At 40.4% G+C, this 12,994-nt stretch overlaps 1 protein-coding gene across 4 annotated transcripts in view; it reads left to right on the forward strand.

The window, feature by feature from the left end:
* Nucleotides 1-10,646, forward strand: part of LOC116322423 (E3 ubiquitin-protein ligase UHRF2) — a 42,904-nt gene extending 32,258 nt beyond the window's left edge. For 3 of the 4 annotated variants that reach the window (XM_031742487.2, XM_039614856.1, XM_039614855.1), the window contains 9 exons: nucleotides 3,701-3,808; nucleotides 3,933-4,037; nucleotides 4,136-4,242; nucleotides 4,496-4,658; nucleotides 4,966-5,103; nucleotides 5,208-5,445; nucleotides 5,674-5,825; nucleotides 6,095-6,193; nucleotides 7,470-10,646. In XM_031742487.2, the coding sequence (XP_031598347.1) occupies nucleotides 3,701-3,808; nucleotides 3,933-4,037; nucleotides 4,136-4,242; nucleotides 4,496-4,658; nucleotides 4,966-5,103; nucleotides 5,208-5,445; nucleotides 5,674-5,825; nucleotides 6,095-6,193; nucleotides 7,470-7,616 (1,257 nt within the window). In that variant the 3' untranslated portion in view covers nucleotides 7,617-10,646. The remainder of the gene's footprint in view (nucleotides 1-3,700; nucleotides 3,809-3,932; nucleotides 4,038-4,135; nucleotides 4,243-4,495; nucleotides 4,659-4,965; nucleotides 5,104-5,207; nucleotides 5,446-5,673; nucleotides 5,826-6,094; nucleotides 6,194-7,469) is intronic. The other variant, XM_031742488.2, reaches the window with a different exon arrangement.
* Nucleotides 10,647-12,994: the final 2,348 nt, after the last annotated feature.

Consider the following 12,994-nt stretch of genomic DNA (forward strand, 5'->3'; position numbering starts at 1 on the left):
GACCATAAATAGCATTTGTATTTTCTGTTGTACAGTTCATTTGCTGTTATGGAGTTCTTGTTATGAATAAAAGTGTCTTTTTTGTTTCAAAATAGCTGATAACTATTCGCTGATAGCTGCCAACATTTGCAAACAAATATAATTCTATAAAGTGGTTCTATATAATGTGTAACTGTTAATATAGAGCGTTATTAAATTTATTGCTAATGCAATCATATGGCACACTGACTTCTGAGGAAATTTTAAATGGCACTCGCCATCAGAAAGGTTGCCTACCCCTGCTTTAGACACTCTGAATTTCTGTAAGCATTTGTGTGAAAGTCTCACCAGCGAGGCCGTGAGGTCTACAGTGCTCCAGACTAAAATTAAATGTATTTTCAGTATAGTTTTGTTATTTTACGTAGTTTTGTGCAGTAGTTTAATTTTATTTTTGTTTTAGTGAGACAAAATCATTTTTCTTCACACAGAGTTTTAGCTTAGTTTAAGTTTACTCTAATGATCTTGCTACATGGCCTAATTAAATCAAAACTGCTATAAGAAGAAAGCTCAGGCCATGCAAGCAAGCATCGTTGTATTTCATTCACTTTATCCAAGCTGCCTTTTTCTTCAGTTTACTTTTTACATGTTTGCTGTCAGTTAATGCAAAATGCACAACAGACAGTATGTTTGATCAGAGACAGAGTAGCTTGTTTCAAATTAAAAGTTTTCACGTAACAGACATACTCCATTTATAAGGCTTTATTGAACGTCTCGTACATGTGGCTCCATGGTGTTGTGGTTAACACTTTCCCCTTACACACCAAAGATTCCTGGTTTGAGACACACGCATAGCCTCAGTGGGGCTCACAAGCTAGCTTACACAGTGCTGTTCCTACGCCCGGATAAATGGGAGCGCTTCATCGGGAAGAACATCCGGTGTAAAATCTGTGCCAAATCAAACATGCAGATCCATCTGCTGGGGTGATCCCTTGGGATAAACGGGAGCAGCCAAAAGTAGCCTTTTAAAAAGCAGTAGATATAATGTATTATAAATTAAGCATTTATTATGCTTTATACCGCCATCCCAAAGGGACTTTATAAATTCAGACTTTCAGTCACAATATACTGATTTTGTCTCTAATATTGAATTTAAAATTTATTGTCGTGTCAAAACAGGCAGATAATAATACTGTAAATGGCCAAGCAGTCTGTACAGTCATGATTGGGTTCACTTGAAAGTTTATCACAGCTTTTTCACTATTAGCAACAACTACACTACAGCGTGGTTACACACTTTACAGCTGAGTAAATAAAAGTTACTGCTGCTAAAGGCATTCATTTTTATGCTGCTGTGGTTACTCCTGTTACACCAAGAGATTCACGTTCCACATCAAACCCGCTAAGTTAGAGTGAGTGACTGATGCAATAGTCTCACTCTTCAAAGCTGGGGACCGGGTCTGCCACCACTCACGGTCAGCTACAGTCTTCAAAGAAACTTTGGTGCAAAGCAGCAATGAAATGACAATAAGATGGTGTCAGGCAATTTTGAATGGGGTTAAATTGGCAATTACACGCGATCTGTTTGTGATAATGTGATTAGTAACTGAGATAAACTGGTGAAAATTGCAAATCTGCTACTGTCAACATACACAGAACTGTGCATTAAGCCAAAATTCACATTCATTATTTACAATCTGAGACACCGACTCTCTCAGACTGTGTGTTGGCAGTCTTTGTGTAGAAATTACAATTATTTGCAAACCTTCGCAGATTTGTGTGAGAGTGATTTTAGTCAATCCAACAGAATAGAAACTTTTTAGTAGTGGCAAGGAGGTCTTATTTCTACTCTGGTGTGACTGAGCACAGGTGCAGTTACGCTGTGGTTACCTTACAGACGGCGAACTGTTGAACGTTTAATCCTCAATCCTAATTAACGATCTGTTGTTTGTTTTTTGCCGCTGCTCCTCAACACTCCTCTGTGCTTTGCCGCCGTTCTGAGTTAACGCTAGCTGTTCTCTGGCTGGTCTGATGAGTCACTGCAGTTTGGTGCATTTGGTGCACTGCATACATCAGCGACATTTGTTCATGTTTTTGTGTCTTTTTTTTTCATATTTGCCTATTAGTCAGTTGTTTTTATTAGTCAATTATTAGTATTTTTGGATGTCTTATTGTCCTGGTTTATAATGCCACTTTGTCAAACGTCTTGATTCACAAAACACTTCAATAAATAAAGTGAAGGATGAAATTATGAATTTGACTGAAATTTGCATTTTTTAAAAATTTTTTTTTTTACAAATATGGCCAGTTGAGTTGTATATAGTTAACTTATGCATTAGTGTATATATGTGCAAATTCGGCTTCATAATCAGAAAATAATCTACTTTACTATATTTTTGCTTATTTTTAATGCGGTAAATTTGAATATGCAACCAGAACTACATATAAAATATTATATTAATTTATCATATGTCAGTTAAAACTAGCATTTTGATGAAAGAGCTTGCACATTCTGGTGCATTAACCATTGAAGAAACATTAAAAAAAAATATTTTTTGATCGTTACCAGTACTGTTAAATTTAGGGCAGCTGTGACACAAACCTTACACTATGTGAAGGTCTAATAAATTTGTTAAGTGCTGTGGATATATAAATATGTATGAGTAAATTATGTAATCATATATTCTGAGCAGTGTTTGGTAGCTGCGGCTCAAGTGGAGGACAAAAAGTTAGCAATGATGCTCTGTGCCATAGCAAGTATTTATTTTCCAAATCACACCGCTTTGCTACACAATTTAATCTACAACAGAACAGGAAAAAAAATGGCACCATGATATTAAACACAGTGACTGAGTATTGGCGCCTTGTCGCAGGTGTGAAGCAAAGTGTAGAGTGTGTGTGAGAGCCACAGTGTGTAAATGAGAGGTCAAAGGAAAAAGTGAATAAAGTGTCAGACGTCTGCTAATCAGAGGCTAGATGATCGCCTATTCATGTGTTATTGATTGTGTTTTTTTTATTATTATTAATATAATGAGTGTGAACTTGCTTCATTCACTTTTTCAAGGCGTTAGAAGGTCGCATTTAAACTTCCTACTTGGCAAAACAACAACTGCATCCTTGCAGCTGCTGAAGCAGAAAATGAGACGGGGAGACTTCTCCCGTTCACTTAGTTGCTTATTTAATTTGAATCTCTTCTAAGCATGCTGTTAAATATTTTCCTCAAAATCCCTTCAGACTCTTCTCATGGCCTGTTTCCATCCTGGCCTTGCTGTCTCTCTGACGCTCTGCTCCGCGGTGTGTGTAATGTGAACAATGCCATTAAGCATGACTTAGCCACTTTCCTGGAACTGCCAGTGGAAAATAACTCCTTTCTTTACCAGAATGCTCCCTTTCTCGGTGGACTAATTGAAAACAGCCTGGCTTGTGTGTTTGGGCACATTTATACGCCGTGAGTCATGCAGCATTTATACTTGACTTTTCTTATTAACACGATTTTAGAACCCTTAAAATAAAACGCTTTTCCTCGCAAAAGGTGTCTTGCATTCTGACTTTCAAGAACCGTATGTGCTACCTAAATGGGATGCTGATCGTTGTTAAAATATAACTGCTGCTTAAGCTACTGTACATTTGATATTTGCATGACCGCTGTGCTAAATGAATGCAATATAAAGGCATTTGTGCTCATTTTTGTCCACATCTTTGTTCTTTCTTCTTATAATTGCAGGGTATGGCCTGTGTGGGGCGTACTAAAGAATGCACTATTGTTCCTTCAAACCACTATGGACCCATTCCTGGTGTTCCTGTTGGTACCACTTGGAAGTTTAGAGTTCAGGTTAGCTGGGGTTATTTATCTATTTACTTTTTTACAGTGCATGATAATCAGATATATTTTGAACATTTAAAAAAATCATGTCTCACTCTGTACTTCTGTTCCTCCTTCCATGTATCCCGCTCAGGTGAGCGAGGCAGGGGTTCACAGGCCACACGTCGGCGGCATCCACGGGCGCAGTAACGATGGCTCCTATTCGCTGGTGCTGGCTGGAGGCTTTGAGGATGAAGTGGTGGGTCCTATAATGTTTCTCTCCCCGTGCTAGTTTATTGTGAATCTTGCACGTTTACCTGCTGTTCGTGATGTTATGGTCACTGTGATCTGTGGTAGGACCGGGGAGACGAGTTCACCTACACAGGCAGCGGGGGTCGTGACCTCTCAGGAAACAAACGGATCGGAGAGCACTCTTTTGACCAGACGCTGACTCACATGAACAGGTGGGGCACTTAGTTGTTTCTGATGTCCACGCTTCTTAATATGAAAAGCTGCCTCGCTTCAGGTTTATTTGCTTTAATCTCTCTTGATTTAAATAACAACATGAAGTATAGCCTTCACATTCATTGTCTCAATTTTAAATTAGTAAATAAATCCTTATTTCTGTGCTGAAATAAGGATTTCTCAACCAAAGCCATCATTTCTATTAATTCTCACATTTAATGAAGCTCATTCTGTTTTGCCTGACCGCTCCAGGGCACTGGCCTTAAACTGCGATGCACCTCTGAATGACAAAGACGGAGCAGAGTCCAGGAACTGGCGAGCAGGAAAACCTGTACGAGTGGTCCGCAGCTCCAAAGGTCGCCGCATCAGCAAGTACGCTCCCGAAGAAGGAAATCGCTACGATGGCATTTACAAGGTATCGCCAAATCTTGTGCACCAGAAATACATCTGCTTACTCCAAGCAGCACTTCATAAAATACAGTGTCGGTATAGAGTGCAGGTTGTGTACAAACTTAGAGAATAATGGAAGTTTTAAAAGCTGCCTTTCAAGCTATATGGGATCCTATTACAGCCGTGTCTCTATAACTAACACTACGCTTCTAAATCTTCATCTTCTTCTGTCTTAGAAACCGTTTGTCACCAGTCTTAAGTCAGAGCTGCTTCAAAACTTCAGTTCACTTTTTTTTTGAATGAAATTTGCTGTGGTTGATGGCGGCTCGTAGGTGGTAAAGTACTGGCCAGAGATCGGGAAGTGTGGTTACTTGGTGTGGAGGTACCTGCTGAGACGAGATGATCAGGAGCCAGCACCTTGGACCCCTGAAGGAGTGGAGAGGATCAAGAAACTGGGCCTTGCTGTTCAGGTTAGATATGTGTCTTAACTTAGGCATGTGTGCCTTTCTTAGTACAGTTCATCTCCACTTTTCAAAAATTAGGTTCAGTTTTCTTTGTCTCTCCCTGTCTGCAGTACCCCCCAGGCTACTTGGCGGCCATGGCCAACAAATCAAAGAAGGAGGCTTGTGCTCGACCTGGTCGGGGCGGCCGCAGTAAGCACTATCCCGGGAGGGGACGGCCACGGAGGCAACGCAAGATCAAGGAGAAAGAGGAAAACGATGAGGAGGAGGAGGACGACGAGCATCCAGTGGCCGATGTGAAAGAGGAGTCTCCACAAAGTAATGGAGTGCAGAAGACAACAAGAGATAGTGGTGGGTGCTTTTAGAAGCTCAAAGCAGGTCAGACAAGGTATTGTGAGACGAGGACAGGTGAGACCAGTGTGATCACTGAAACTGTTTTGAAGATGGGAAATGAATATTTAAAAGCACAAACTCCACTAGGATATTTTTCGACCCAGCCATACACCACTGTAAATAATTTTTTTTCAGTCTCTGAGGATACATCCTCCTGTTTCTGAAGTCTTAGTTTGTTTTTTTCAGTAGAGTCAACACCGGTGGAAGAGCCTCCTTCTAAACGGGTGAAGATAGAGGAAACCTTCCAGCTGTCAGAGCAGCAGCAGCAGTTGATCCAAGAGGACACAGCCAACAAGAAACTCTGGGATGAAGCCATGGAGCACCTTAAAGAGGGACCGGTATGAAATTTAGTACACCACAATACATATCTCTGGTTTATGTTTAAAAATGTTAAGTATCTCACATAGCAACTCGCTCCATGTGCTCTAAATAATAAATCTTCTCGATGTGAGAGGATTTACTGACTGATTTTGAGCCTGTCTGTTGCTGTTGCTTTAAAAGTAAAGCAGGTTAAAAAGGCAGCAACATTGCCATAATTCAAAATTGCTAAAACTTTAGTGTTTTTGTTTCTTTTCCACCTTCATTCCTTTCACGTTTCTTTTTGAAGAATTTCCTTCGCAAGATGGAGCAGATCTTCATGTGTGTGTGCTGCCAGGAGTTGGCCTTCCAGCCCATCACCACCGTCTGCTCACACAATGTTTGCAAGGTATAGTATTTTTTTCTTTTTCAACTATTATGTGGACATGCGGTTATTGTTTGGCCCATTCTTGGTGGAATTAGAGTTATCATCATTTTTCTAATTTGTTTTGATTATTATTTCATTTTGACTTTTTGTTTCACTTGGTTTCAACATTAGGTTTGCATGTTTCAGTTGAGCTTTTTATTGTTTGAAAATGTTTAGTTTGTATAAGTTTCAGTGTTAGTTTTAATCTTTTTAAGTATTATGCCAAAGGGAATGATTTTAGCAAGTACGTAAGTACAGGTATAAACATGTTGATCAAAGCTTCATCGGACAAACAAATACTTAAAATAAGGAAATTTTACCTATATTTTATATTGTATATTTTAGTTTTTTGTCCATGTTCACAAAATCACATATTACTTTTAATATCAAGAGTCTAGTTTATTACTTTATTGTTTTCGTCAAAAATGGGGTTTTTTTCACATTTTATTTCAGTTTTTAGTTTGTGATGCCCATTACTTAGGGGTGTAAAAGCGGGAAAAAAAAGTCCAATGCTGACGGTGGATCAAGGAGATAGGCGCTTATGCTGCAGGCCCGGATGTACTGTCTACGTTGGCTGCCTCTCACCCTTTACCCACCCCCGTTGCTTGTCATGTGTTTCTTTGGTGTATTAAGAGTTTTTTTCATGTGCTATGTGCAGAGGTGTTTTTTTTCTGTTCTCAAACTGATCTCCCTGTTGGAGCTCAGTCTGGGGGGAGTTATTTTTTTTCTCCTTATCTTTCCTCATGTTGTGCATTTTGCATTGTTATACCTCTCTGACCTGTCTTCCCCATGTGATGGTTGTGTAATGTATGTATGGTCAGAAGGGTAAGATGGCGCTGGCAAAGGTCGGCAGCCTTAACCCAATTTCCTTCGGGGTCAACCTTCAGGATCAATAAAGTTTTATTGAATTGAATTGAGTTTTAGTCTGTTGTTAGGTGGTTGCCAGGCAACTTGATAGCATAATATGTCACACACAATTGAAGTTTTGCGAATATAAATTAGATTTTATTGTTGTGAAATAAAAATGTTTGATGCAGTGTTAAAGGTGCATAATTAAAAAAAAAAACAGTTTAAGCCTGTTGCTCTGTGGTTGCTTGGCAACATGATCACATCACAATATATGATGTAGATGAGAACCTTCAGGGGCTCAGGTGTACATGTGTACTAAGTTTGGTTAGTCAGCTCCTGATTGTGTAGGGGGAGAACAAACACACAGAGTATTCATGTATTACAGTAACGTTCACCCTTCTCTTCACAGACCTGTCTCCAACGGTCATTTCGGGCAAAGGTGTACACCTGCCCCGCCTGCCGCCACGACTTGGGCAAGGACTACGTTATGACCCAAAACAAGACGCTTCAGATGCTGCTCGACCAGTTCTTTCCGGGCTACAGCAAGGGCCGATGAGGTCGAAATCACGTTTATAAGTAGGATACACGCACATAAGCACCCATTCTGTGCACCCTCGTATACTGTCAAGTACCTAGAGCTCCACTTTAAAATGCATTGCACACACATAATGTACTTACCCACGGGCTAATGTATATTGCATATACAGCCATTTATGTATACAATCATTCATACACAAACAACCTCAGTAGGGACTGACCTCATCTGTTGAACTTGGACTGTCTCCATCAGCATCACCAGCCTGAAAAATCAACCGAGGACATTTTTTAAAACTTCCTGCCACACGAACGCACACGAAAACCAATGCACAAAAAAAGTCCCCAAATCACGCTCACACTAGCCATGAACAGTTTTTCCCTTTCCACCGTGTCGTCCACCGGTTCAATTAATTGCGTTATGCCGTCAGAGTGCAAATTCTCCCCCGGCAACATCACGAGCTCGGCAGTTTAAGAGTTTAGTTTCCTGCCACCCTGTTTGCATTTTGTGTACCATGCATGCAGCTTTACACCAAAGCACCGAGCCGATCGGAGCCGTTTCTGAGCTGGCTGATAAAAAGTGGCCGGTGCTAGGAGGCGGCGGGGGTGAGTAGGTCGTTTGGCTGAGAGGGTGCCCACAGAGTTGATCTGTTGTTAACGTGCATTTATAATGAAATGAAGCACACAATGTCTTATTCCCATGAAGCACTTTATTACCGACATGTGGAGCAGGCTTGTTTTGTAGGTTAATCAGGAGCAAGTGCTAACATCCTGCTCCTCATGTCACTTGGAATAATGCCATTGCTTTGCCTTGAGCTAACGGGAATAGCAGATGTCTCACCAGGGGTAACTTTCCTTGTATTGGCAGGGAACACAAATTGGCAACTGCATCCAGTTTGTTTAGAGTGCTGGAAAATTTATGGTTCCAACAAAGCTGCAACTTTACATACTGATGAGACGCACCAGTGAGTCCCCTCTTTAGGTTTTATGTGGAGTCAGAAAAGCCATTTGCTTTAATAAAGACACAAGGCCACAGGGCTGATTATGGGCAAAGATTGCAGGAGTCTGTTTAAAAGGGTAACCTCTGCTGGCGATTGGTGCCTGAACATAAAATAGAACTAGCGCACTGTTGAAACTCCTTCAGAAGCACTAAAAAGTCTAACAGTGTCAGAAATTAATAAACATCACGCATGGAGGATTATAAATGTAGTTCTGGTTCACGGTTCCACTTGTTAAGTGCGATGACATTGACAGAACTGTCCTGATATGTCAGGTCCATATGTTCTGGTGTTTTGTTTGTTTTTTTAACAAATGCTTTGATGTAACAGGAATAAAAGACTAAAGAGGTTTTAGATGCACTTCTGTTTCAGTGACTGGTGTCCCTGCACTCAAGAAGGCCTTCACATAAAGCTGGTTGGTCTTTATTGTTCATCTGCTGCTGTTCTACCTGTTAGTTAATTGTCGGTGGAGAGCTCTGGACGTATCCAGCATGATGTTATTCTCTATTTTGGAAAACTACTTTTTTAAGACACTTTTTTGAATTAAAAAAAGATGTTTTTTTTTATATTTAGCGACCCATCCCTGATGTTTAACTAGTTAAACCTAGACTACTAAAAGCACTTGGAGTGCACTGCATAAATCATTAGCTTCTTTGAGTTTGAGACACTATAACAACACCTACTCCAGGATACTACTGACAGTCAAAAATATTCTTACTTATAAGTTGTTTGGGGTTTTTTCCCCAATGTTTGACCATAAATCACATTAATCTCCAATCGTTATTGAATTTCTTGTTCTTTATTTGTACGTTAAGCTGCATAGTAACATGTGGTAACAGTCCTGTCATCACCTGTTGGACCCAAACACAGCACATCCTCACCCCCATGTTCACTTACCTTGTGTTATTTTTTTTCTGCTGTTGCCTTTCATCAGATATTTTGTTGACATTGAATTCACAAGCCTCTGCGCCCTCTGAAAGTATCATACTTTAAAAACCTGTTGCTTTAATTGTGAGCGCGGGAGGCAGATTCGCATCTCTTTCGAGCGCTGATATGGTACTTTAAAATGTCCAGGGTTGGCAGGTCTGATAGCAGCTTTAACAAACGCCTCACGGAGAGCAGCAGCGGCGCAGTCTCGGACAGAGGTCACCTGGAGCGCCGACGTTCGGTTCGTGCATCCGAGTCGGCTTTGTGGGAAAAATGTAGCCCTTAAGGTGCAAAAGCCTTCGAGGCACAGACGTGTTTTGCGTAAAGCTGAGACGAGGGCAGCCTCAGCATTTTTTTTTTTTTTTTTTTTTTTTTTTTAACTCTGCTGACATTCAGATCAGAGGTGAACGCTGTCTTCTTGTCTGACCCCCTCCCTTCCCCCTCGAACCTCCCCCTTCATTGACAGGCTGTTTGTTTGTGGTGATGTCCTTGTTTCTGTTCAATCATTCAGGATTTTCTTTTTTTTGGTTATTTTTGTTTATTTTTTTCTCTTTTTTTATTAACATGCAAGTACAGATGCTACTATGGTCTTTAAAGCTAACTGTGATGTGCATTACTTCCACTGTTGCTTAATATTGTTCAGATTTATTTCTTCATGCATTGACTGGCAGGCTGATATCCCTACTTTCTTTCTCTGCCGTGACCTTTGCTTCCTCCTCCTCCTCTCACTCCACTGTCTCCTGCCCTCCGTGAACCTACAGTACTAACAACTTTTAGACGTCTTGTGGACGCTTGGCTTCAGTGCTGTGTTGTTTTTGTTCTTTTTTGTTCTTTTTTTTGTTTCGTTTTTTTATTGCACTCTATTGAAGAGAAAAAAGTTTAAGAAGTCACATTTGATTTTACTAGAATGCTTACTATTATCTGTGTCTGCACACTTTTTTTTTTTTTTCCTCAACCATTTTAGTTGCTTCTGTTTTAATCATTAGTCATTTTTTTATGTTGGCGACTTCAAACATTTGCAGCAAACGCCAGTCTGAGGAGTTTTATTGCTTCATATTGTGATCTGAAATTTTATACATGTCATGACTTGATATGTACCTATTAAATATTTGGATTCAAGAAAACAATGTTCTGTATTAGTATTTTTTTTTTTTTTTTGTATTAATGAGGTAGGATTAACAGTGTAAACTTCATCCTATTCTTTTTGAAGCTATTCTTTTTACTGCTTATAATGTATTTTGTTATTATAGTTAGATTTATATATTCAAAATAAGACAGTCAGTAAATCTATCAAAACTGCTAGGTAACACAAATATCCAGTCTCCTTGTTGAGGTCAGAGGAAAATGGCCAGATTGCTTTGGGCTGAAGGCTCAAAGCTCAACAGTAACTCAAATAACTAGTCACTACAACCAAGGTAAGGAGACCACCGTCTCTGAATGCATGTCAAACCTTGAAGCAGATGAGCTACAGCAGCAGAAAAGTCACAGCAGGTGCCATTCCTGTCAGGTAAGAAACAGGAAACTGAGGGTACAGTTCACACATGCTCACCAAAATTGGAAAAATGTTGCAGGTCTGATGAGATTCGATCTCTGCTGCGACAGATGGTAGGGTCAGAAATTTTCAGTAACAAAATAAAAGTATGGATCTATTCTGCTTTTGTGTAAACAGGTCAGGCTGGTGGTGATGATGTAATGGATTGGGGGATATTTTCTCAGCTTTGGGCCCCTTGGTACCAGCACGATTCAGTTCAGTTTTATTTTTATAACACCAAATCACAACAACAGTCGTCTCAAGGTGCTTTCTGTTGTAAGGCAGAGACTCTACAATAATACAGAGAAAACCCCAAGAATCAGATGAACCCCTTTGAACAAGCACTTTTAACAGGAAGAAAGCTCCAGCAGAACCAGGCTCAGGGAGGGGCAGCTGTCTGGCGTGACCTGTTGGGGCTGAGGGGAGGAGGACAGGACAACAGACACTGTGGAAGAGAGCCAGAAATTAATAATAACTAATGATTAAATGCAGAGTGGTGTGTAAACACATAAGCTGAGCGTCGTTTAAACACCACAGCGTTTCTGAGTACTCTTACTGGCCGTGCCCATCCCTTTAATGACCAGTGTACCCACCGTCTGATGGCTGCTCTCAGGAGGATCATAGTTTCTTAAACATTACAGTGAGTTCAAAACTGAAATTTCCTCTTCAGTCATCAGATCTCAATGCATATGAGCACCTTTGGGATGTGGAGGAATGGGAGAGCTATGCCACAAAGACTTAAAGCAGTTCTGAAGCCAAAGGTGAGTCCATTCCAGTACATAATAAAGTGGCAAGTGAGTGTAAATCCCATGACTCTCTATAGATGTCTTGACAACCGAACGTATTTAATTATTTAACAATGTAGGACACCATTAGAGGAAATTACTGGTTTCCTGCTACTTGGAAGGTCAAATTTAAGATCATACTAGAGTTCAAAAGCTCTAATACAGATAAGACTTAAAATTTCACTACAGCATTTCATACACAATTCCAATTAGTGCAAGCCCACCTTAGGAAAACTGGCCATCTGAAAATTAGCACCTACTCCAATTTGAGCCATTTTTGCCACATTTCATGGGTCAAAATGTACTTTAGTCATTTCTGTTTTTAGAAATGTTGGATGTGATCACTTAATGGGTCTTCATCAAAATTGTGCTTGTCAGTTTATGGGGAATAATCTGTGAATTGGGATTGATTGTCAGCTGGATGAGATACTATGTCACCTGGTTATTTTTTTTTCTTCTTTTTAGAATAAAATCTGAAAATGCAGTGTTCTCTTTGCCATATTGAAAAGGAATTATGTAACTTATAGTCAACACTTTATCACCATTTTCTACTGTTAACAAGAAACAGAAAAAAGAGATGATTGTAGCTTTGTGTCTACAAATTTTTAGCACTAAATCTGTCTTTAAGTTTGCCTTTAAGTGAGTGATGGTTTGGTCCAGATCTGAGCCAGGGCATCACTGAGCTCCCGGACAGTCTAGAGGTGCAGCCTGGTGCGTCAGGTGGACCAAAACATAACTTCCCAGATGTGTTCTGTTGGGTTTAGGTCAGGGGAGTGTGGGGGCCAGTCAATGGTATCGATTCTTTTAGTCTAGGAACTGCCTGCATAATCTCACTACATGAGTGGTCATTGTTGTGCATCAGGAGGAACCCAGGACACACTGCACCAGAGTAGGGACTGAAAGTGGGTCCAAGGATATCATCCTGATACCTAGGGACAGTCAAGGTGCCATTGCCTAACCTGTAGAGGTCTGTGTGTCCCTCCACAGATAGGTTTCCACAGACCATTATGACCCACCACCAAACTGGTCATGCTGAATGATGTTACAGGCGGCATAACGTTCTCCACAGCTTCTGCAGACCCGTTCACACTTGTTACACGTGCTCAGGGTGAACCTGCACTCATCAGTGAAAAGCACATGGCACCAGTGGTGGAACTGC

This window comes from Oreochromis aureus, linkage group 7, assembly GCF_013358895.1.
Source record: "Oreochromis aureus strain Israel breed Guangdong linkage group 7, ZZ_aureus, whole genome shotgun sequence".
In the NCBI taxonomy this organism is placed as follows: domain Eukaryota; kingdom Metazoa; phylum Chordata; class Actinopteri; order Cichliformes; family Cichlidae; genus Oreochromis; species Oreochromis aureus.